The following is a 25,246-nucleotide window of genomic DNA, read 5'->3' on the forward strand; positions in this document are numbered from 1 at the left end:
AACGGTGCTACTAAGGATGAACACTTTATTATCTTGAGATTTTAGTGAGAGGGATCATCTTATAATGCTACCGTCGCGATCTAAGCAAAATAAGATGCATAAAAGGATTAACATCACATGCAGTTCATATGTGATATGATATGGCCCTTTTGTCTTTGCGCCTTTGATCTTCATCTCCAAAGCACGGACATGATCTCCATCATCAACGGGCATGATCTCCATCATCATCGGCGAAGCACCAAGGTCAATGGCACCGTCTTCATGATTGTCCTCCATGTAGCAACTATTACAACTACTTTGAAATACTACTCAACATGAAATTTAAAGACAACCATAAGGCTCCTGCCGGTTGCCACAATACAATAATGATCATCTCATACATATTCATCATCACATTATGGCCATATCACATCACCAAACCCTGCAAAAACAAGTTAGACGTTCTCTAATTTGGTTTGCATATTTTACGTGGTTTAGGGTTTTCGAGTAAGATCCAATCTACCTACGAACATGAACCACAACGGTGATACTAGTGTTGTCAATAGAAGAGTAAATTGAATCTTTACTATAGTAGGAGAGACAGACACCCGCAAAGCCACTTATGCAATACAAGTTGCATGTCGAGCGTGGAGCAAATCTCATGAACGCGGTCATGTAAAGTTAGCCTGAGCCGCTTCATCCCACTATGCCACAAAGATGCAAAGTACTCAAACTAAAGATAACAAAAGCATCAACGCCCACAAACCATTGTGTTCTACTCGTGCAACCATCTATGCATAGACACGGCTCGATACCACTTGTAGGATAACGTTGCATAGAAAACAAAAATTTTCCTACCGCAAACACGAAATCCAAGCCAAGATGCAATCTAGAAGACGGTAGCAACGAGGGGATTATCGAGTCTCACCCTTGAAGAGATTCCAAAGCCTACAAGATGAGGCTCTTGTTGCTGCGGTAGACGTTCACTTGCCGCTTGCAAAAGCGCGTAGAAGATCTTGATCACGATCGGTTCCGGCGCCACGAACGGGCAGCACCTCCGTACTCGGTCACACGTTCGGTTGTTGATGAAGACGACGTCCACCTCCCCGTTCCGGCGGGCAGCGGAAGTAGTAGCTCCTCTTGAATCCGACAGGCACGACGGCGTGGTGTCGGTGGTGGTGGAGAAATCCGGCGGAGCTTCGCTAAGCGTGCGGGATGTGGTGGAGGAGAGAGGCCGCTAGGGTTTGGGGAGAGGGGGCGCCGGCCACTAAGGGGTGCGGACACCTTGGTGGTTCTTGGGTGGCCGGCCCCCTCCCCTTGGCCCCTCATTATATAGGTGGATCCCCAAGTGTTGGTGTCCAAGTCTTCGAATAAGACCCGAACCAAAAACCTTCCATAAGAGGGGGAAACCTAGCCAAGCTAGGACTCCCACCAAAGGTGGGGTTTCCACCTCCCATATGGGGGTGGCCGGCCCCTAAGGGGAGTCCACTTGGGACTCCTCCCCCACTAGGGTTGGTCGGCCATGGAGGTGGAGTCCCATGTGGACTCCACCTTCCTTGGTGGTTTCTTCCGGACTTTTCTAGAACCTTCTAGAACCTTCCATAGAACCTTCCGCGACATTTTATTTCACATAAAATGACATCCTATATATGAATCTTATTCTCCGGACCATTCGGAACTCCTCGTGATGTCCGGGATCTCATCCGGGACTCCGAACAAATATTCGAACTCCATTCCATATTCAAGTACTACCATTTCAACATCCAACTTTAAGTGTGTCACCCTACGGTTCGTGAACTATGCGGACATGGTTGAGTACTCACTCCGACCAATAACCAATAGCGGGATCCGGAGATCCATAATGGCTCCCACATATTCAACGATGACTTTAGTGATCGAATGAACCATTCACATACAATACCAATTCCCTTTGTCTCGCGATATTTTACTTGTCCGAGGTTTGATCTTCGGTATCACTCTATACCTTGTTCAACCTCGTCTCCGACAAGTACTCTTTACTCGTACCGTGGTATGTGGTCTCTTATGAACTCATTCATATGCTTGCAAGACATTAGACGACATTCCACCGAGAGGGCCCAGAGTATATCTATCCAGTCATCGGGATGGACAAATCCCATTGTTGATCCATATGCCTCAACTCATACTTTCCGGATACTTAATCCCACCTTTATAGCCACCCATTTACGCGGTGGTGTTTGGTGTAATCAAAGTACCTTTCCGGTATAAGTGATTTACATGATCTCATGGTCATAAGGACTAGGTAACTATGTATCGAAAGCTTATAGCAAATAACTTAATGACGAGATCTTATGCTACGCTTAATTGGGTGTGTCCATTACATCATTCATACAATGACATAACCTTGTTATTAATAACATCCAATGTTCATGATTATGAAACTAATCATCCATTAATCAACAAGCTAGTTTAAGAGGCATACTAGGGACTTCTTGTTTGTCTATATATCACACATGTACTAATGTTTCGGTTAATACAATTATAGCATGATATATAAACTTTTATCATAAACATAAAGATATATAATAACTACTTTTATTATTGCCTCTTGGGCATATCTCCAACAGTCTCCCACTTGCACTAGAGTCAATAATCTAGATTACATTGTAAGGTACCTAACACCCATGGCATTCTGGTGTTGGTCATGCTTTGCCCTAGGGAGAGCTTTAGTCAACGGATCTGCTACATTCGGATCGAGTGTGTACTTTGCAAATCTTTACTTCTCCATCTTCGATGTACTCGCGAATCGAATGATAACGTAGCTTGATATGCTTCGACCTCTTGTGTGACCTTGGTTCTTGTGCATTGGCGATGGCACCCATGTTGTCACAATAGATGACTAGTGGGTCCAATGCACTAGGAACCACACCGAGCTCTACAATGAACCTCTTCATCCATACCGCTTCGATGAAGCCTCCGAAGCCGCTATGTACTCCGATTCCGTTGAGGATTTCGCCACCGTGCACTCGCTTCGAGCTTGCCCGACTTACTTGCAAGCACCATTCAATATAAACACGTACCCGGACTCGTGACTTAGAGTCATCAGGATCCGTGTTCCAACTTGCATCGGTGTAACTAGTTACAACGAGCTCTTGGTCACCTCCATAACAAAGAAACATATCCTTAGTTCTTTTCAAGTACTTCAGGATATTCTTGACCGCTGTCCAGTGTTCCATTCCTGGATCTACGGCCGGTACTGCTGGCAGGAGACGCGGGCGAGGTGAATCTACGGCGTGGCGGCGAGCAATAGCGGGGACGGCGGCGGAATCGACCGGAGGCGGCGTAGTGGGAAATGGAGGGCGCAGGAGGGGGGGGGGGGTTCCAGCCGTTGGGGTATTCGCGCGTATCCGAAGCGATGCCACACGCTGTAGCCGACGCGTCACATTTAGCGCTCGGGATTGTGCAAAAAGCCGCACACCCCAATTCTTTTACAGCGCCACCCGTATGGCGCGTCTGCCGGAGGAGCGATTCCGTCTTTTTTTTTTTTGAGACCCCTCGATCTGTGTTACAGTTGTAGTATCTGAACTTATGCACTAACTCAACACCACACTCACACCACACACACGCACACCACTAGTGCACAAGTTAGACCCTAGAACTATACACACAGCACACATAATTTGAGTGTCCCTAGGAGCTAGTAGTTGTGGCACATATGTGTGGAGGGGATTTTATTCTGGAGCAAAGCCCCGGTGAGACACCTGAAAATCGTCCCCTGCGGGGAACGAACCCAGGCGGGCTGGCTGGCCACTGCCAAGCCAAGCCACTGCGCTGACCGCGCGTCCAGAGCGATTCCGTCTTCGCGCGGCCTATATAGCGCGGGAGATGCTTTGAGAGAAGTGGAGGGGAAACCAAACCAACCACGCCAGTAGGCTACTCCGGGGGCGCCCGTGCAGCTGGTGGCCTGGTCCGTGTGCCTCGCCGCGCCTGGTCACTTCTGGAACCGCCCATCGGAGCCGTCCGCGTGCCCCGCAGATCCGATCCGACGGCCCAGATCCATCGCAGAGGACGGCTCCAGTGGGCGACGACGTCGACGAGGCCACCGCGCGTGCCGCCGCTTTCCCCGTCCACTCGTTCGTCTTCCTCCTCCCCCGACAGCGAGGCAGCAACCCAGCCCCAGCCCACCATTCCCACAAAACCTCCCACCCAATCCCGACCTCAATCCGCACGCGCGCGCGCCGCCATGAGCTGAGCCGCGGCGGCGGGGGAGCCCGGATCCGGACCTAGGGTTTTCGGCCGCCCGCCCGCCCGCCCGCGCGCGCGCGCCATGGAGTGGGACAGCGAGTCCGACGGCGCCGCCAGCGCGGGGAGCGGGGACGAGATGGAGGAGCAGGAAACGGGAGGGGAGGTGGTCGTCGGGGGCGCTGGCGGCAGCGAGGGCGGCAGCGGAGGAGGCGACGGGGTCGGCGGGATGTTCACGTTCGCCATCGAGGGCATGCTCCGCGGGGCCGGGCCCTACGGGCTCGTGGTCACCGACGCGCTCGAGCCCGACTGCCCCATCATCTACGTCAACCGCGGCTTCGAGGAGGCCACCGGGTACCGCGCCGAGGAGGTGCTCGGCAGGAACTGGTTCGTCCCTTCCCCATCCATCACCATATGCTTTTTTCCTACACTTCGATTCCTGAATTAGTACAATCGCTACCGCATCACTTAGGAATTAGAATCGAATGCAAACTTAATTTGTTGGTTTGGCTTGTTCCATCACGAGCCTCTGTAGCAGTGATTTGTTTGTAGCACTAGAAGTGTGTCTATATTGGGGAATTGGTCAGGTTACTTTTTGTGTCTATATTGGTGAATTTGGTTAGGTTACTTTTTGGAGGACGCAATATCCAACAGTGACGCTTGTCTGCTACGCTGAAGATTCATTGTGATTGTTTGCGGTTATTAGCATGTGACTGTAATTCTATGGGAACTGGTTCGTTCCCCATCGATCACCATATGCTTTTCTTCAGTTCGGTTCTTGAATTAGTAGAATTGCTGCCACCACTTACAAATTGAAATCGAATGAAAACCTAATTCGTTACTTTGGCTTGCTACAGTTTGTTCCATCACGAACCTCTGTCGCAGTGATTTGTTTGTAGCACTAGAAGTGTGTCTATATTGGGGAATTGGTCAGGTTACTTTTTGTGTCTATATTGGTGAATTTGGTTAGGTTACTTTTTGGAGGACGCAATATCGAGCAGTGACACTTGTCTGTTATGCTGAAGATTCCTTGTGATTGTTTGCGGTTATTAGCATGTGACTGTAATTCTATGGGAACTGGTTCGTTCCCCATCGATCACCATATGCTTTTCTTCAGTTCGGTTCTTGAATTAGTAGAATTGCTGCCACCACTTACAAATTGAAATCGAATGAAAACCTAATTCGTTACTTTGGCTTGCTACAGTTTGTTCCATCACGAACCTCTGCCGCAGTGATTTGTTTGTAGCACTAGAAGTGTGTCTATATTGGGGAATTGGTCAGGTTACTTTTTGTGTCTATATTGGTGAATTTGGTTAGGTTACTTTTTGGAGGACGCAATATCGAGCAGTGACACTTGTCTGTTATGCTGAAGATTCCTTGTGATTGTTTGCGGTTATTAGCATGTGACTGTAATTCTATGGGAACTGGTTCGTTCCCCATCGATCACCATATGCTTTTCTTCAGTTTGGTTCCTGAATTAGTAGAATTGCTGCCACCAATTACATGTTGGAATCAGATGAAAACCTAATTCGTTAGTTTGGCTTGCTACAGTTTGTTCCATCACGAGCCTCTGTAGCAGTGATTTGTTTGTAGCACTAGAAGTGTGTCTATATTGGGGAATTGGTCAGGTTACTTTTTGTGTCTATATTGGGGAATTGGTTAGGTTACTTTTTGGAGGACGCATGCTTTGGCAGCAAAATATCGAACAGTGATGCTTGTCTGTTATGCTCAAGATTCCTTATGATTGTTTGTGGTTATTAGCCTGTGACTGTAATCGATGGGAACTGGTTGGTCCCCATCGATCACCATATGCTTTTCTTCAGTTCGGTTCCTGACTTAGTAGAATTGCTGCCACCACTTACAAGTTGGAATCGAATGAAAACCTAATTCGTTAGTTTGGCTTGCTACAGTTTGTTCCATCACGAGCCTCTGTAACAGTGATTTGTTTGTTGCACTAGAAGTGTGTATATTGGGGAATTGGCCAGGTTGCTTTTTGTGTCTATATTGGCGAATTGGTTAGGTTACTTTTTGGAGGACGCATGCTTTGGCCGCAAAATATCCAACAGTGACAGCTTGTCTGTTATGCTCAAGATTCCTTGTGATTGTTTGTTGTTATTAGCATGTGACTGTAATTCCATGGGAACTGGTTGGTCCCCATCGATCACGATATGCTTTTCTTCAGTTCAGTTCCTGAATTAGTAGAATTGCTGCCACCACTTATAATTGGAATCGAATGAAAACCTAAATCGTTAGTTTGGCTTGCTACAGTTAGTTCTGTCACGAGCCTCTGTAGAAGTGCTTTGTTTGTAGCACTAGAAGTCTGTCTATATTGGGGAATTGGTCAGGTTACTTTTTCTGTCTATATTGGCGAATTGGTTAGGTTACTTTTTGGTGGACGCATGCTTTGGCAGCAAAATATCCAACGGTGACGCTTGTTTGTTATGCTCAAGATTCCTTGTGATTGTTTGTTGTTATTAGCATGTGACTGTAATTCCATGGGAATGGTTTGTCCCCATCGATCACCATATGATTTTCTTCAGTTCGGTTCCTAAATTAGTAGAATTGCTGCCACAACTTACAATTGGAATCGAATGAAAACCTAAATCGTTAGTTTGGCTTGCTACAGTTAGTTCCGTCACGAGCCTCTGTAGCAGTGATTTGTTTGTAGCACTAGAAGTGTGTCTATATTGGGGAATTGGTCAGGTTACTTTTTCTGTCTATATTGGCGAATTGGTTAGGTTACTTTTTGGAGGACGCATGCTTTGGCAGCAAAATATCCAACAGTGACACTTGTCTGTTATGCTCAAGATTCCTTGTGATTGTTTGTTGTTATTAGCATGTGACTGTAATTCCATGGGAACTGGTTGGTCCCCATCAATCATCATATGCTTTTCTTCAGTTCGGTTCCTGAATTAGTAGAATTTCTGCCACCACTTACAATTGGAATCGAATGAAAACCTAAATCGTTAGTTTGTCTTGCTACAGTTAGTTCCTTGGCTTGCTACAGTTAGTTCCGTCACGAGCCTCTGTAGCAATGATTTGTAGCACTAGAAGTGTGTCTATATTGGGGAATTGGTCAGGTTACTTTTTGTGTCTATATTGGCGAATTGGTTAGGTTACTTTTTGGAGGACGCATGCTTTGGCCGCAAAAATATCGAACAGTGACACGTGTCTGTTATGCTAAAGATTCATTGTGATTGTTTATGGTTATTAGCCTGTGACTGTAATCGATGGGAACTGGTTGGTCCCCATCGATCAACATATGCTTTTCTTCAGTTCCATTCTTGAATTAGTATAATTGCTCAGTTTGTTTGTTAGAGGATGCATGCTTTGGCCGCAAAATATCGAATAGTGTCGTGCATCTGTTATGCTGAAGATTCCTTGTGATTGCTTGTGGTTATATTAGCCTGTACCTGTGAGAGCTGCCTTCTCCAGTAGTATTGTTCTAGTTAATGTATTATTAGAACTATGTAGATCTACAATATTTGATCTTTTGGTTACTTTTTTGATGCTCAGTTTGTTTTGTTCTTGGTCATACAGTTATCAAATCTATTGCTTGTAGTATATTAATTACAAATTCTTTAGCTTGATCGGATGTTTTTCTTTGATATAAGAATTTCCAGCATTTTTTTTTTTTTACACATCGTGCTTGCCAAATAGAGTCTAATTTATTTATGTCCGGTTGAAGTTATGATGAACTGTTAGAAGTGTTAAGCTTCATGCACTAGCTAACACAACCAAAAGTCCGAACTGATGGACTTGTTAAAAAAAAGAAACTGATGGAAAGTGCTAGGCAATCTACTTATACACTTCCACACCCCCCCTCACATGTGACGGGAAGATAGGAAGATGAGTCAACACGTGTAGAGTCAGAGGCAGGCTCAACATGCCTACACGTGCATATACGAGGACTCCGAGGGGGTAACAACAATTTTAGGATAAATTGCGAAAGCCAGGACTTGAACTCGAGACCTTGGGCTCTGATACCATGTTAAGCTTCATGCACTAGCCAACACAACCAAAAGTCTGAACTGATGGAAAGGGTTAGGCAATCTACTTATACATTTCAACAAGAAGGATCTGTTTGGACACTTGAGGAAATCTATTGGTTGTAGTCTACTAATAAGAACAACATCCATTATATTGATGCTTGGGTGTATTTTTTTATTGAGATTATCTAATATACATCCTTTCTTTGGCCATATTTGTTTAACATATAGCATATTACGTAGCTTCTATCTGTTTTCTCTAGGAATAATCTATGTGTATAGTATGTGACCACGTTGACCGGACCTGTAATCTTAATTATAGTGGATATTTCCTTTTTATTAATACCTGGATTTTAAGCAGTTATTTTTTCTTACGTTAGTTTGGACTACTCAAGTTCTTTCATCAGCGAAAAGTAAGATACATGTCGTCCTTCGTTCCAAACCATAGCCGGCTCCCTCGCCTTAAGCAACGGCCAGGCCCACAGTAGGCAAGGGAATAATTTATTAACTTCTATTGTGTAGTTAGTACATTATTATTTGGTTTGAGTGTTCATTGGAACATCATGTGGGTGGTGCATGTTCCACCATACAAAATGAAGGTCTCCTAGTGTTATCCCCATCTCGTCCTAGCAATCGTTATCTACGTCATAGTGCTAGTGGTTCTCAATGTCGTCCACTGTGTTGTGTTTCTTTAACCCGTCTTATGGTTTGTAACAATATCTCAGTCCACTGTGTTGTATTAATTTGTTCATCTAGAGGACAAACTATTCTTAATCGACTCAAAGTTAACTTATCATTAGTCGATTTTACAAGTTTGGTCGTACAAATCTAAAAAAGTAGTGTTGTGATATTTTGCTTACCTGGGGAAAACATGCAGTATTTTTCATAGAATAAAAAAAATGAATCTTACATGGATCTCAGTGTCATATCGACGGTTCGCTGACTGAGGTCAACTTTACAAATTTGTTCACATATAAATCTAAAGAAAATTACTTGTGTTGGAGTAATTTGCTAATCTAGCGTAAAAATATGCAGTTTTTTAAAACGGAATCTTACTTGGATCTTAGTGTCCTATCGACGGTTGTCTGCGTCAGTTGAGAACTATGACATTCTTGGAACGGGGGGCATTAGCAAAACCGGTACTTTGTAGTGCTTGCTAATCCATGGTTCTAAAAACTACTCTAAACCAGATGCAACTCTAATACTCTCTCCTATCCATAATAGGTGTCGGGAGCATAGTATAGAAGTTGTACTAACTTAGTACTAAATCCCTGACACTTATTATGGATCGGTGGGGAGTAGTAATTTGGACCTTTGACAGTTCCACATCGGCATATTTTACAATTGTTTTCTCTATGGTTTTGCATGCACATGCATTAATATTGCACGATCAGCAATGGGTGCAAACATGGTTCATGGCGTCTTCTTCTTGCCTTCAACTTTGATTGCACATGCAGATAATATGAGCTTCGTCCAAAGCAAAGTATCTACTGCTTGGTAGGCCAGTCCCATGCATTTATAGGACTACATAGCGTTCAACTTTGGATTTTGTTTCAACGTCCGTGCTTCACATGGACTTTATATGGGTGCACAACCCATGAAAATCGTATGGTGCCTGATTTTCAAATAAATCGTGGCGCATAAGTTGCAGATCCAACGACTGGTAGGCATATCTTGTAACATGGGAGACTATTAAATCCTAGCATTAAATTAAAGATCCAACCGTCAATATAATAATGATGATGTGGAGTAACCTGGTTCCTCGAAAAAACTCTATTGCTTTTATATAATATATAATAGATAGATAGCAAACAAAGGCATATTTGTAACAGGTGTGAATCAACTGGTGTCATTCTTTTTTTTTCAGTTAACGGGTCTTACATATTAGTATCCTTTGACAAAACATATTTGTTGAACCTTAGCTGCTTAGCACCTTCAAATTGAAATCAACAAACTATCTATTGTAATCGTTCCTCGCAAAGAAAGTAGTGTCATGTCCTCGATCAAATTTTCTGTATCATGCCCAGTATTCCGGACCCCTGAGTTTCCAGTGATCAAACTGTTGAAAATTTTCATGCAAGTTATATTAAATGAAAGATGGCCATTAATCCATTACATGAAAAGTTAGAATAAAAGAAGTTACTGTGAAATTACTGGAGCTCAAATTTTAGGGCACACATTTAGATAGCGAAATAGTAAACTGTGATGTGTTCTGATATTGTAGAAGTGTGTTTCTTATTGACATTTCAGAGTCAGATCCTTAAGTTCTCTTAACTCTTAGGTGCTATCTGCTCTGTTATTATTGTTGGGCATATGGTAGACGTTATTAATAGTTCAGGACAGTGGAAGTACTTAAAAAAAAAAACTTAGTTCTAGTGGTATTATCTGATGGAAAAAATAATGAATAAAATGTTGGTTGAAGTTTGTAGATTTTATTCATAGACCTTTTTTTTACACAAAGGGAGTAGGACAAAGCATCTGCTCAATTAATCTTGCATTTCCAACCACATAATCTAAATAATTTGCTATTTATATCAAAGCGTGTACCTTGCTGGCCACATGGCAACATTGTGCAGAATGCCCCCCTCCCTCTTTTTGAAGAGTAATGTTCATATACCTATTATCTCGTAATCAGAAAACTTGCTATCTTTTGTGTACAAATTTAGGGTGCTAAATCTGGGAAATTCCAATTTCAATGGCCCATGTGATAACCCATGCAAGTTTGTGGACCTATGGTGCACTTTACTCAGTTATCGTATGTTATATTAAATCTAAGGATCTAGCAGTTACTATTATTACTATCAAAATTACCTGAGCCTGATTTTCTTTGCCTAGGAAACACTAGTCTTTATTTAGTATTTACAGATAATTTGCCAAGAGATGATTTGTTCAATGTAAATATGAAGATGTGACTTGGAATCGTGACATGGATTTGTGAAAACGTGGTTTAAGATGTTCTGCTGTTTCTGTCTTGTGTGAATTTAGAAACTCATTTAAGATATTATTAGGCTCTGATGGTAATCAAATTGTCTTGCATTTTCAAATCATGAGGTTTAGATTCTGGATGCATTAGCAAGAATGCCAGGAGCTGTCATTTGCTATTTTTGGTTCACATTTCGTGTCATTTTTCAGATCAAAACAAACATGAAAATTAAGGGGTTGTTGACAAAAAGTTCTGAGCAAACAAGACTGTTACTGCCATGCGGGTTGATAGGATACCAAGATTCTTGTGTGCTAAATAAATGTGGAAGTAGCGTTTACCAAATTTCCTTGCAACTGAAAATATGATACTCCGTATCTTTTATTCTCTTTTGCAAGTGTGATTCTTTTCTTGACACATTTTTGTGCAGGTTGTTTATTATTGAACTTACTATACTTGATGTTCTTACACACTGCTGTTTCTCCTCTTTCAGCCGGTTCCTGCAATGTAGAGGCCCATTTGCTCAAAGAAGGCACCCCTTAGTTGATGCTGCTGTAGTTTCTGGTATTCGATTATGCATCGACAACGGTACCCAGTTCCGCGGTGATTTGCTAAATTTCAGAAAAGATGGCTTTCCATTGATGAACAGGTTGCATATGACCCCTATATATGGAGATGATGATATCATAACTCACTATATGGGCATTCAGTTCTTCACCAATGCTAATGTTGATTTGGGACCATTACCTGGCTCAGTTACAAGGGAACCTGTGAGATCCACACGGTTTGCTCCAGATAACTCTTTCCGACCCATATCCACGGGACCAGGACAGAGCAACTTCTGCCGGGAGTATTCTAGTCTCTTCCAGTTGACTGATGAAGTACTTTGCCAGAGTATCCTGTCAAGGTTATCACCAAGAGATATAGCATCTGTGAGCTCTGTGTGTAGACGGTTGTATGACTTGACAAAGAATGAAGATCTTTGGAAAATGGTTTGCCGTAATGCATGGGGTAGTGAGACTACTCGAGCTATTGAGACAGTGCCTGCCGCAAGAAGATTGGGCTGGGGCCGGCTGGCAAGAGAACTGACCACCCTGGAATCTGTTGCCTGGAAGAAATTGACAGTTGGAGGTGCGGTGGAGCCATCCAGATGCAACTTCAGTGCTTGTGCTGTAGGGAATCGTGTCGTTTTGTTTGGTGGGGAAGGTGTTAACATGCAACCAATGAATGATACTTTTGTGTTGGATTTGAATGCCAGCAATCCGGAATGGAGACATATCAATGTAAGTGCAGCTCCTCCAGGTCGCTGGGGCCATACACTATCTTGCCTAAATGGATCTTGGTTAGTTGTCTTCGGTGGATGTGGAAGGCAGGGCCTGCTAAATGATGTATTCATATTGGATTTGGATGCAAAGCACCCAACTTGGCGTGAGGTTCCTGGTGTTGCACCACCGGTACCACGTTCGTGGCACAGCTCCTGCACTTTGGATGGGACGAAGTTGGTGGTTTCTGGTGGCTGCGCCGACTCAGGTGTACTACTCAGTGATACATATCTTCTTGATGTAAGCATGGACAGACCTGTGTGGAGGGAAGTACCTGCATCTTGGGCACCACCTTCTAGATTGGGTCACTCAATGTCTGTCTATGATGGTAGGAAAATTCTGATGTTTGGCGGTCTTGCTAAGAGTGGTCCTCTCCGACTGCGGTCTAGTGATGTGTTCACAATGGACTTAAGTGAAGAAGAGCCCTGCTGGCGGTGCCTCACTGGGAGTGGAATGCCTGGGGCAGGAAATCCAGCTGGAGCTGGTCCACCTCCTCGTCTTGATCATGTTGCTGTGAGCTTGCCAGGGGGAAGAGTGTTAATATTTGGTGGATCAGTGGCAGGCCTCCACTCGGCATCACAGCTGTATCTTTTGGATCCGACTGAAGAAAAACCTACCTGGAGGATACTCAATGTTCCTGGCCGACCTCCACGGTTCGCCTGGGGCCACAGCACCTGTGTTGTTGGAGGAACAAAGGCGATAGTGCTTGGAGGACAAACAGGTGAAGAGTGGATGCTCACTGAAGTACATGAGCTCTCTCTAGCTAGTAACTCAGTTTGAGGTCCAGAGGTCTTTTCAGCAAACCTCCTTGAAAACAAATGGCGCCAGGGCCGGAGCAGTGAATGTGCAAACTGTGATACTGAATCTTTTGCTTGTATTTGCTTGAAACAGATGATTAGACCTCAAGTAAGATTAAACCTCTGCAGTCAGGGTTGCTCGCTTTATGTAGCTGATGGGTAGTTATATGTTTTTTTCCTGTTGTTTGTTTTGGTCCTTTACCAGATAAGTATAATTCATAAGCTACTTATAAGGACTGAGTATCAGTTTATGTATTCTCAGACGATCCTGACATCAACTCTACTATTAGGGAAAACAAAGGACTACGCTGTACAGATGAATTTTCTTTTGTATTTTGTGGTACTGTGATAGTGCTAGGATGATCTTTGGTCAATACTCTTTTTTCGTCAGACATGTAACAGGCTGTAGCAAGTTTCTCTCGGGTGAGCTTAGTTATATGTATGTCAACTTCTCCTTTTTTCGTGTTATGGACAAATAATTTAGTACAATGTACAGCTGTGTGCGTGTGTAAGAGCATCTCCACTCGTCCCCCCGACGAGGCCCCCGAGCGACGTTTTTTCCATCCGGACGGCGAAATTCGGCCCAGTCGCGCCCCCGGTTCCTCGTTTTCGTCCGGATTTGACCCTTCATCCATCCGGCGAGCCCACGCCATCCCCGGCCCCCGGGCGCGCTCGGGGACTCCGGACGAAGCTAAACCAACCGCCCACGCCCACGTGTCTCCTCTTTCGTCCGGATCCCCGAGCCATCCTCTTTTTCCCCGAGAAACGCCGCTTGGGGAGCACACGACTGGGAAACTACTCCTCCCCACGCTAAATCTTCCTCCAATCCGGACGAAAAATTCGCCGGATTTGGGCGTGGGGAGCGCCAACGAGTGGGGATGCTCTAACAATGTTTAAACTGGCATGTTTATATGACATTTTGCTACTCTTGAGATTGAGGTACTTTACCTCATTGGGTTGCAGAAAGGCAGATCGTAAACTGAGGTGCTTTTTTACTACCTCTGTTTATAAAAAGATGTTGCATGCTTGTCTAAATTTAGATGTATGTAAACACTATTTAGTATATATAGATAAATTCGATTTAGATAAATCTTTGACACCCTTTTATGGATGAAGGGAGTATTTGGAAGAAATGCTCTACCTGCAATTCCGTTACAGCAGCCAAATTTGCACACCTATAATCATGCTTGTACTTTCCATCTTACAGGTGTTTCACTGCCTAGTTCGTCATGGTAGGGTATTATTGTCGCGATACAATGTATAAACTGGAATTGGTGTTCAAAAAATAAAAATAAAACTGGAATTGAGAGCGAAATGTGCAGGGAAGTTCAATACAGCAGAACAATAAAGAACCATTCATTAGAGCAAATCATCTCGTGACCTGGAGGACTAAACAAAACAAATACGCCCCAAAAATGAAAAATGATGAAACAATCTCACTAGTAAGCAACGCGGCAGCCTGCATTGCACTATGGGAGTGCCGCGGCCGCCGGCAAACACTTGGCAGGGTCGCAGCTGAGGAGCCCGTTCAAAACCAAAACCTCCAATCCGTCCCGTGACAGGCGCTTCTCGGGGAACAGCCGCGGGTTGCCGGCCGTGAGCGGCGCCGAGCACATGGAAGATCCCCAGGAGCTGGTCGGTCGCGTTCTCTCCCCCCTGTACAGCGGCTCGCCGGCGAGCATTTCTGCCTAGGGTCGCACTCCGGCTTGCCCAGGAGCACCTCCGGAGCCATGTACCAGAGCGTGCCGGGCTGGCCGCGCGACGGCGTCTCGTTCATGGACACGGCCAGCCCGAGGTCGCACATCTTCACCACCACGTCGCCGCGCGCGACCCTCGCCGATGCCGACGAGGATGTTCCCGGGCTTGATGTCCCGGTGGACGATGCGGCGCTCGTGGATTCCTCCTGGCGCCTCTCAGCAGCTGCCGCATCACGAGCCGCGTATCCTCCTTCGTGAACGGTTTGCCTCGTCGGCGCAGGACGTGGGCGAGGCTCGGGCCGACGTGCTCCAGGACGAGGCTGCACACTCGCCCGTGCGCGGGTCCCGCACTCCCACGCGATGCCGTGGAAGCCCACGACGGAGGGGTGGCCGCGGCACGCCGCCAGGTATCACGCTTCTCGTAGCAGCTCGCGGTGAAGAACGACGTGGGAATGGCGGCTCCTCTACTTGCAGCCGGCGCGCGCCGGCGAGCGGCGTAGGTGGAACTTGAGCGCAACGTCAATGCCTGTGCCTCGGTGGCGCGCCTTGACGACGACGCCGAAGCCGAAGCCGCCCTTCCTGAGCACGCGCGTTAGCTCGTGAGTCGTGCCTCGTAGTCGTCGGTGTTCCCAATGCGCCGTTTCTTGCAGGAGCCGGCGGCGTGGTCCTTGATCATGGCGCGTATGGTGTCCTCGGCAGCGGCAGCTCCCGTGGTGGCCATGGGATGTTTTTCCGAGCTAGGACGGAGAGGTGGCACCACCACCGTACCTGTCCAAGTTTTCGTGGCGCGCGCGCAACTCATTGATCAATGATCATGCCAGTGTTGAGTCGGACTCGGACGGGAGAGAGAACGCGCTTTCAACACCGACTCCCATCTTACTCCGTGATCAATATAAGCTGTGCAGTTCAGCTCTTCTGCATACACACATCCACCGGCCTGAGAGGAGCCCTAGATTGCAAGCTCGATCGTGAATTCGCCGCCATGGCCGCACCCGCACAGAGCCCGCTCCGCCGCTGGAAGCCCTTCTTCTGCGCCTTCGACTCCATCGACGCCGCCATGGAGGCCTACGACCCTGTAGAATTCTCCCGCCGCGAGTTCCGGACAGCCAGGGGCGACATCGTCGAGCGCCTCTGCAACGCCGCAGACGACGACGACCAAGCGGAGCGGCTCTGCCTCCTGCTCGACGACGTCATGGCGGAGTCCCTCGAGACGCTCCGGCTGCTCCCGCTCATGCCCACGGTCCTCGCCAAGACCGACCTCGCCAAGTGCGTCCGCGCGCTGCACAAGGATCACGGCTCGGAGCGCGTCCGCGTGCTCGCCGGCGGCATCGTCGCCGCGTGGAGGGCTTCCGCCCGGAACGACGACGCCAAGGTCAGAGACGCCATGCCCAAGCTCCTGAACCACCTGCCGTCCCAGCCCAAGACGATCATCGACCATCCGACGCAACCTGCCAAGATCCCGGAGACATCCACAAAGAAGAAGACAGTGGGGATCACAACAAACAGGGCGTCCGCTCCCGTCGCCCCGGGCATCATCTTCCGCGGCGACCGTGTCGGGCCCATTCCCGAGGAGAAGATACAAGCTGCAAAGCGCAAGTTCAACGAACGGTACCGAGAGGCGGAGGAAGCCAAGCGACGACGTCTGCCAATAAAGGTGGTGGCGCCAGAGATGATCAAGCAAACGCTGAAGAAGAAGCACCCAATCATGAGGGAGAGGAGCCAGGCGAGGTGCGGCAGCTCCATGATCAAGAAGACCGTCAGCGTGACCAGGATGGCTTCATAGGGTTTACTGATCTAGCCTTCTAGCTAGGAGAGTTTCGATTCCAAATGTCTCCGCTCAAAATTGTAATACGAGTGCAACATTAACTTCCCTGTAGCATGTTCTGTAATTGTGAAGTAATCTATGATGATGTCAACAAAATTCTTTATATTTCATCCCTCAACATAAGCACAGAATCTTGAGGGAGAGTAGCCAAGCGAGGTGCGGCAGCTTCATGGTCAAGAAGACCTTCTCCATTATTAGCCAGCTTCACAGGGTTTAGGGCTCTAAGTGTTATAGCTTTCTAGAAAGGTTGATCCACAACTCAATCGAGGCTTGTTCGCCGTGTGTCAGTCTATCGATCTCGAACATGAAATGTGCTACTGCAATTGTAACTAGCACGAATAGGGCAACACAGTTTCTTGTTTGACTGTTCTGTACATGTACATGTGATCAAATTGAGAGCGTGACTTGGTGTTTCAGAATCTTGGAATACGCACTAACGCCTTGGAGAAAGGTAATTGGTGATTGGTCATATTGAAGATGTTGCGCCTACCAATTTGCTATTCTTGACAAAATTAAGCGTACTTGACTTAAAATTGCATAGCACAAAAAATGAGCTCACCATATCAACTTTTGCCTTCTTCGGTAACAACAAGCTATTTCGAAGGAGAAACAGCTATATTACAAAGAACAAAATGAGGGCTCATGGAGTCACTCGCGTAGAAGTAGTAACATTTACAGGTGTGCACAATTTCCTTTTATCCATGACGAACCGACCAGCGCTGGCATTCAAAACACTGATTCAGTTTGTAGCCGCAGACCAGAAGAGCCATTTACACTCCTTGGGTATACAGCATGATGGTGTTAGATTCGCCCCTCTACTCCAGCGGGGCAGCGCCAATCTCCATCTCCTATCACTAAATGGTCCCTGATAGCGGAATTTCGAACTAGAGACGCAATACCCCACCATAATGTTGACTGATGGAATCCTACAAAATGACCAATCAAAATTATGCATGTGTGGTACAATTTTCTTAAAACCTAACAGAAACAGCTGTAATTTTAGAATCAGAAGAAGAAAAAACTGGACAGCTGATTGCATCCATCTAAAAGCTAAGAAGGTACTCCGGCCATAAAGTTTGTGAAAGCCAAAAGTGATAAAGCAAAGGACATTTTTCGATAAAGAGCATATATTAATATCGTGGAGATACCAATTACACCCAGCCTCTGCAACAACATCATGCCCTAATGACATAAAGGATGCACACAACCAAAAAAAGAGAAAAAATTACAGAAAAGAAAAGTCACGCTACAGAGATCGATAAACTTGAAACAGCAACACTGACACCACCAAGACAACACCAGAAGATTAGCATCTCCATAAGCGACGCCTCCAGGAAGGAAACAGTGCACAAACGCTATCGTCGCCCGATCATAGATCTTAGGTTTTCACCCTGAATAAAGTCCTCCCTCTCAAAACAATGTCTTCAACAAGAACATTGCCAGGCACAACCAATTAAGGCTAGACCTTGGATTTTCACCCTGAAATATAGAACTCTGAACTTCTCCTGTGCAGTCGCCCCCACATACAAGCTGTTGTTTGAAGTCACAAATCTCCAAGCCAATTCCATCTCACCACCACGATCCGACCACCATTTCTCTTCCACCGATCTTAGCTTTCATGACCTTCTCCGTCAGCACCATGGAAAGAAAACGAGCTCCATGATATTAACAGCTAGCAGAGCTTCGAAGCGCTCCCTCTGAAACCAAACGGTCAGATAAAAAACATGGGTGCGCCCGATCGAAAACGCCCAATCCAGCAATCTTCACGTATTGATCGCACAATGAATTTCGCCGGCAGGACCTTCCGGAACACGACAATCTAGCCAGCTTGGTGGGAAGAAGCTTCCGACGATCTTCACTTGGAGCGAGAGAAACCCTAGGACTGCCACCTTTATTAGGCAGAACGGCAGGCCCCCTCGCCGCCGCCCGCCGACCTCAACGGCGGAAGAGGAGGCCGCCACCGACCACAAGCCCGTCGACAAGTCATCCGCCGCCACCCCCAAAACCGAAGAAGGCCACCAACGTGAGCCATCGGAAGGAGGGGGCGCAAAGGACTCACCGGCAACAACCAGGCACGGCCACGCCATCGAGGAAGCCGGATCCGCAGCCTTCGGGATCACCCCGCCGCCGGCCGCATCGCCGAACCATCAACTGGCCACCGCAGCCCTTGCCAAGGTAGTCGGCGCGAGAAATAGCCGCACGAGACCACCGCCCCGGATCCTACCCTGGATCCCACCACGCTAACCACCGACCAGCCCCGCCGCCGGTCAGTCGTCACCACCGCCGATCCAGCGCCGCCTCCGCACGCGCGACGCAAGAGGGGGCCCTGCCGCCGCCGAGAGCTTCACGAGATTTTCCCGCACGCGCGCGTCGGCGGCGGCAGGGAGGAGGGAGATCGGAGGAGGGGGGTGGTGGCGGCGCTAGGGATCCGCCCGAGTCACCCAGCGCGGGGTGGGGGGGGGGGGAGGGGCGACGCGGGGGCGAGAGCCTAAAGCCGGTTCAGCCTTGTTGGGTCCATGATGATTCCTAAAGCAAAGGACATGAAGGACAGCCATAACAAATACATAGATAAATCTTAATATAAAGTCTTGAAAAACATATAATAACTAAACATGTAAATTTTACCTGTAGCAAAGGAAGAAGGCTATTGTGTAACTCCGGAAAAAACTCATATGCTGATGAGAACCAACAATGAGAAAGTTCAGTAATTAATGATAATGTGGCACATTCCTCTTCAAGAGAGACTAATTGCGCCCATATTACACCTTCATATCTAATAATGGTTGAACGGTTGTATGCTTCACCTTTTCAAAAGAAGGAAACATTTGTGCAGCTCTTCAATATCAGAATCGACTTTCATGTGTATATACTCTATAAGAAGCCCAGAGAGGCAGGAGAGTGTGTTGTTCCATTCTTCGCTACCCGAATTCGGGCACAGAGGGGGGAGGGAAACGATAGACTCTAAGATAGAAGATATAGGCTTACTGAAGATAGAATATGTATGTTGCTCTGCAATAGCATTCAATATTACAGAACTGCTAACTTTCAACTGTTCAACCCAATTTATAGAACTTCCTGGGAGATGACAAGTTGGATCATCAGTTCCTTCCCCATTCGGAGATTTACTCTGAGTAACATTGGAAGTGCTGCATGTAGGATCTTTTGACCTAGGTAATGGAAGCACATTAAACAAATCAACCTTGACATCCTCAGGTAATTCCTGCAGAACTGTGAAGTCTGCCTGGCTTAGAGAATTAGGCATGAAATCAAGCCGTGTGACACTGTTTGTATCACCCAATTCACAGGCTCTTGAGCACGACGCACTGGCAGCTTGAACTTCCTGGTCTATTGTCACCTGTGGCAGTAAATAACAACATTTAGAATACTAAAGGAATGGTTTGAAATATCAAGATAACAAAGTGGTGGCTTTGAACTGTGTACTTCCACTATGTTTCCAGTTTAAAGTTGACTAATTAGATCACCTTAATATCATTCTGCTTTCCTAAATGGACGGAGTCTCTGCGCTCTCCATATCCATACAACTTAGCATTACGATCTGGCGCAGAGTTCTGATCAACGGCAGGTGAAACGAGAAATTTTGAATTGCTTTCCTTGCCTTCGTTGCCGCTTATCATGTCCAGAAAACCACGCAATTCTCCCTTGTACATGACATTCATTTCAGATATTATCTCGGGAGGAAGGATTTTGAGGATCAAGTTCGGATAGTGGTGGCAGCTCAACAGCATCGACTCTGGTAGACCTATCTTTGATGAATGGGATGCCACGGGTGTAAATGATGGTCTGGAGCTTCCCAATTTTCGCGGGTAAATTGCTCCTGCGACATCTTTGAGCGGAATTGGCTGAAAAGCAATGTCCTTCATCTGAATAGCTGCAGAACGACACTTCACGCAGCCCAAGTAGCTCTCACGCGACACGGGCCTTAAGCTGAGTAGAGGTTGTTATAAGTTTGGATTATGTGAACTGAGCGGGACCCACAACTTATCCACGTCAGCGCTGACCCACACACACACTGTCCAGTGAACCTAGGACCCATCTCACTGCATGTAGGACCCACAACTTTCCCAGCTCATCTTCCTCTACTTCAGATCTCTCCGCTTGCTCGTGTCTGCCTGCCGCCGCTTGCCTACCGCCCCCATTTCGGAGCCGCTTATTCTTCTTCTTCTCCGGCGATGTCGTGCGACTATGGCTGACGATTTATATCGACATCTAGTTAAGCCTCCCGCCCCTCATGGCCTAAGTATAGTGTAGTGCCGATGACAAAATGTCCTGACTGCACACACGCCGCACCATTGAAGCGATAGGTCACAATCAAGGAGGAGAACGGTAACTTTAGGTGATAATTTGTGAAGTGCAAGAGCAAGTCCGAGCCGGGAAAGGTTAGATCTGAGTTATCTATTGCCCTTTTTCGGTAATTTGTGCAGATTTTTTGATTTTTCCACCTATTTGGGAATTAGGGTTCATGTGTTTCTATTTCAGAATCTACCATTTTGAGTGAATTGATGTGAGTATGTTGAGAGGCTTGAAGTGGAGGGCATCATTGACTTTAGGAGGGGCGCAACCCGGGAGATCAATCAAGCGCTGGCGATGGAGAAATTTGCCACGGGTGATGGGGAACTGATTGGGGAAGTGAACAAACTGAACACGCACCTAAGGCAGATGGTTGCTTTGAAGAAGCAGGCAAATATGATCACTGCAACATTTTATTTCTGTATAATTTCTCTACGAATAATTTACCTTCAGTTGATCAGTCGTTAGACGTGCCTATTATTGTGGTTCCTATTTTAGATCAACTGGTTATGTTAGTTTGTGTTTAAATTGTATGCTCAATGAGATGCATAATTTGGGCGCTGGCAGTAATGAATCAAATGTGGCAACAATTCGACCAAAAGGTTCTACGTATTTTTAGTTTCGTCAGTTAACGAAGTGTTGGGTTCCAAAAAAAAAGTAATTGTTGCCCTTGGCCCATTGAGAAAGGAAGCCCACCTAATAGGGTGGACCCATTTAGGTTGTGACAAAAGATCGGGCCATAGGCATGTGTGGTTTTGTATTCCCCCAAGTGATTTGGGAATTTTTGTAAACATTTTATCTAGTGATCAATAAAGTTTCGGTCGTTTAGCCTCAAGAAATGAAACAGATCCCTCTCAACTTTGGCTAAAGTTTTTTTTTTGATATTTTGGTCGTGCAATAAAGTTATGAAAGGAATTTGCACCTTTTATGGTTCAAAAATATGACAACTAATTTTGTGTTGGTACTACTTTATCTCCATTCCAAGAAACAAGAAGCATATTTTAAGTCAATTGACATTGTCCTATAACTTAAAGTAGCATATTTTATATACTGAATGGTAGCTTAGTTATTATTTCACTCAAGTAGCACCAAGTAGCAAAGTTAGTTTTCACCTTGTGAGGTTATCTCATTTCACCCATTATGGGATTATTGCTTATTTGACAACTCATTTTTAGATTGTTTAGTTTCTTGTGTAGTGCTTATAAAAGTTAACAGATGGAGTAGTTTCATTTTTCTCTTTAGGTACCCATTTATTTTTATCTTTTGCTTTATGGATTTGTGTGGTTTATTATTGATGAAATTTGACGTTGATATTGAGCCTTAGTTTTCACGAGCTATTCATCCATTTTAGGCAAAATAAAATGGAAACTTCTACGAATAACAATATGCAAACTTTAATTAGACAAAATAGGTTTTTTCCAAGAACTATAACCACATATATAAATATAGCACTATAGTAGCATTACATAAACCCACTGACATGATACAAAAGCACACAACTAGACGGGTAACTAGACATAGACAATAAAAACGCTCATGCAAACTAGAAAAAGACACATAAACCAGGGAGACAACCCCGCCGTCTTCCCTCCTTGGCTCTCTTGGCTCCTCTGCGCGGGGGGGGGGACTCGTCGTCGTCCTCCGGCATGCGGTAGGGGAGGGTGTGCATTTGCCAGGCCAGGGGAAGATGGTGTGGAAGTCGATGAAGACGTTGTAGGTCGTGAATGCGATGAACTCGCTCCCACACTAGAACACACGCCCGAGGCGCTCGAAAGCGTCAAAGGGGTTGGTGAAGTGGACATAGAGACTGATCTCCATGTTCCTGTCGCCGTCGAAGTGCCTCTCGAGTGTGAACATCCACGGCAAGCCCGGAAGGAGGTTGCGGTAGCCGTCTGAGAGGAAGAAATGTGCTAGGCTCCTTGGGCCCTCCACCTTGAGATCACCCACATGCGCAGCTCATTCTGCACGATTGTACCCGACGGGAACTCCCGCTCCGGCTCGGTGGCTGGGCGACGGTAGGTGGGGCCGATATACTGCATGGTGGCTTGGGTTGGTTGTTGGTGGCTTTTGGTCGAGAAGAAGATGTTGTGGTGGCTTCAGAGGAGTTGTGACGAGATTGGGGACGAGATGGTTCCATTATATAGGTGTGGTGTGAGAGAAGATGAAGAGAACACAGGTGGCATTTTCTCTTCGTCGAGCATCTAAAGAGCCAGAGTATTCATCGGCGCTTGACGGTAAGGCTTCCTTCAAAGCGTCTTTTGCGTGTGTACGTGTGTACGAGTGTACGTGACGAGGTTCACGTAAAATAAAATTGAGTTTCACTTAAAATAAAAAGAGATGCCATAACCGCTGCCATGCATCTAGTCGACCCTAAACCATTAACTACACGTGCTGACGTGGGAGCTGCAAAACCATGCATCATAAATCCTAACCCTAACCCTAAACCCTAAACCTATACCTAACCATTAATCCTTACCTTGACCCTAAACACTAGCCCTACCCCTAAACCCTAGCCCTAACCCTAAACCTAACCCTAACCAGTAGATCAGGCACACCCTCGATCGTGTGATAATGGCTCTAGCTACGGGTATATGAGCCAAAAGGTCCCAGTCTTGGTTCTCAATGTGTACATTTCCTAAAAAAACCTAAAAGAATGAAAAGGTACATTGGTGCACCCTCGCGCGGAGAAATCTTGGGGGTAGACCCGCCGGGGCACACATACCGCTGTTTTTGGGGAAGGAGGGGGAGAACGACCGCCGGAGTACCGGAATCCCACCAAATCTTGCATGTGGACGTATTATATGTGTGAAAGTGTGGTGGAAGGTGTAATGGAGAAAAAGTAGATCCCCTAAACCCTAAACCCTAAATCCTAAACTGGGGACGCTTCGAGCCCTAAACCTCTAGACCCTAAACCATTAACTACACGTGCTGACACCGGAGCTGCAAAACCCTACATCATAAACCCTAACCCTAAACCCTAAACATATACCTAACCATAAAACCTTACCTTGACCCTAAACCCTAGCCCTACCCCTAAACCCTAACCCTAAAGCTAACCCTAACCAGTAGATCAGGCACACCCTCGATCGTGTGATAATGGCTCTAGCTGCGGGTATATGTGCCAAAGGGTCCCAAGATTGGTTTTCCATGTTTTTATGTCCTAAACAAACCTAAAACAATGAAAAGTACATTTGTGCACCCTCGCGCGGAGAAATCTAGGACCCGCCGGGGCACACATACCGCTGTTTTTGGGGGGGGAGGGGGAGAACAACCGCCAGAGCACCGGAAACCCACCAAATCTTGCATGTGGACCTATGATATGTGTGAAAGTGTGGTGGAGGTGCAATGGTGCGAAACTAGCTCCCCTAAACCCTAAACCCTAAACTGGGGAGGCTTCAAGCCCAAAACCCCTAGTCGACCCTAAACCATTAACTACATGTGCTGACACGGGAGCTGCAAAACCCTGCATCATAAACCCTAAAGCTATACCTAACCTTAAATCCTTACCTTGACCCTAAACCCTAGCCCTACCCCTAAACCCTAGCCCTAACCCTAAAGCTAACCCTAACCAGTAGATCAGGCACACCCTCGATCGTGTGATAATGGCTCTAGCTGCGGGTATATGTACCAAAGTGTCCCAAGATTGGTTTTCCATGTGTATATGTCCTAAACAAACCTAAAACAATGAAAAAGTACATTGGTGCACCCTCGCGCGGAAAAATCTAGGGGGTAGACCCACCGGGGCACACATACCGCTGTTTTTTTGGGGAGGAGGGGGAGAACGACCGCCAGAGCACCGGAACCCCACCAAATCTTGCATCTGGACCTATAATATGTGTGAAAGTGTGGTGGAAGGTGCAATGGTGCAAAAGTAGCTCCACTAAACCCTAAACCCTAAACTGGGGAGGCTTCGAGCCCTAAACCCCTAGTCGACCCTGATGTCTACGGGTGCTTCTATTCTTGTAGACAGTGTTGGGCCTCCAAGAGCAGAGGTTTGTAGAACAGCAACAAGTTTCCCTTAAGTGGATCACCCAAGGTTTATCGAACTCAGGGAGGAAGAGGTCAAAGATATCCCTCTCATGCAACCCTGCAACCACAAAGCAAGAAGTCTCTTGTGTCCCCAACACACCTAATACACTTGTCAGATGTATAGGTGCACTAGTTTGGCGAAGAGATAGTGAAATACAA

General features: G+C 46.3%; 1 protein-coding gene and 1 pseudogene across 1 annotated transcript; one reads left to right on the top strand and one right to left on the bottom strand.

Annotated features, from left to right (window-relative positions):
• The first annotated feature begins 4,270 nt into the window (after positions 1–4,270).
• On the top strand, positions 4,271–13,717 carry LOC124698350 (adagio-like protein 1). The gene is made up of 2 exons (XM_047230838.1): positions 4,271–4,587; positions 11,603–13,717. Exons 1-2 carry the CDS (start codon positions 4,286–4,288, stop codon positions 13,209–13,211), a joined length of 1,911 nt encoding a protein of 636 aa, XP_047086794.1. The 5' UTR covers positions 4,271–4,285; the 3' UTR covers positions 13,212–13,717.
• A 3,917-nt stretch (positions 13,718–17,634) lies between these two features.
• On the bottom strand, positions 17,635–23,097 carry LOC124661997 (annotated as a pseudogene).
• Between the last annotated feature and the right edge of the window lie 2,149 nt (positions 23,098–25,246).

The sequence above is a fragment of the Lolium rigidum genome, chromosome 1 (assembly GCF_022539505.1).
Source record: "Lolium rigidum isolate FL_2022 chromosome 1, APGP_CSIRO_Lrig_0.1, whole genome shotgun sequence".
Lineage (NCBI taxonomy): Eukaryota > Viridiplantae > Streptophyta > Magnoliopsida > Poales > Poaceae > Lolium > Lolium rigidum.

Bases quoted from the DNA above. Each gene is read 5' to 3' on its own strand.
- LOC124698350 (XM_047230838.1), top strand. From the start codon at position 4,286: ATGGAGTGGGACAGCGAGTCCGACGGCGCCGCCAGCGCGGGGAGCGGG. The intron at 4,588-11,602 runs GTTCGTCCCTTC...CTCCTCTTTCAG, and splicing joins GAGGTGCTCGGCAGGAACTG to CCGGTTCCTGCAATGTAGAG.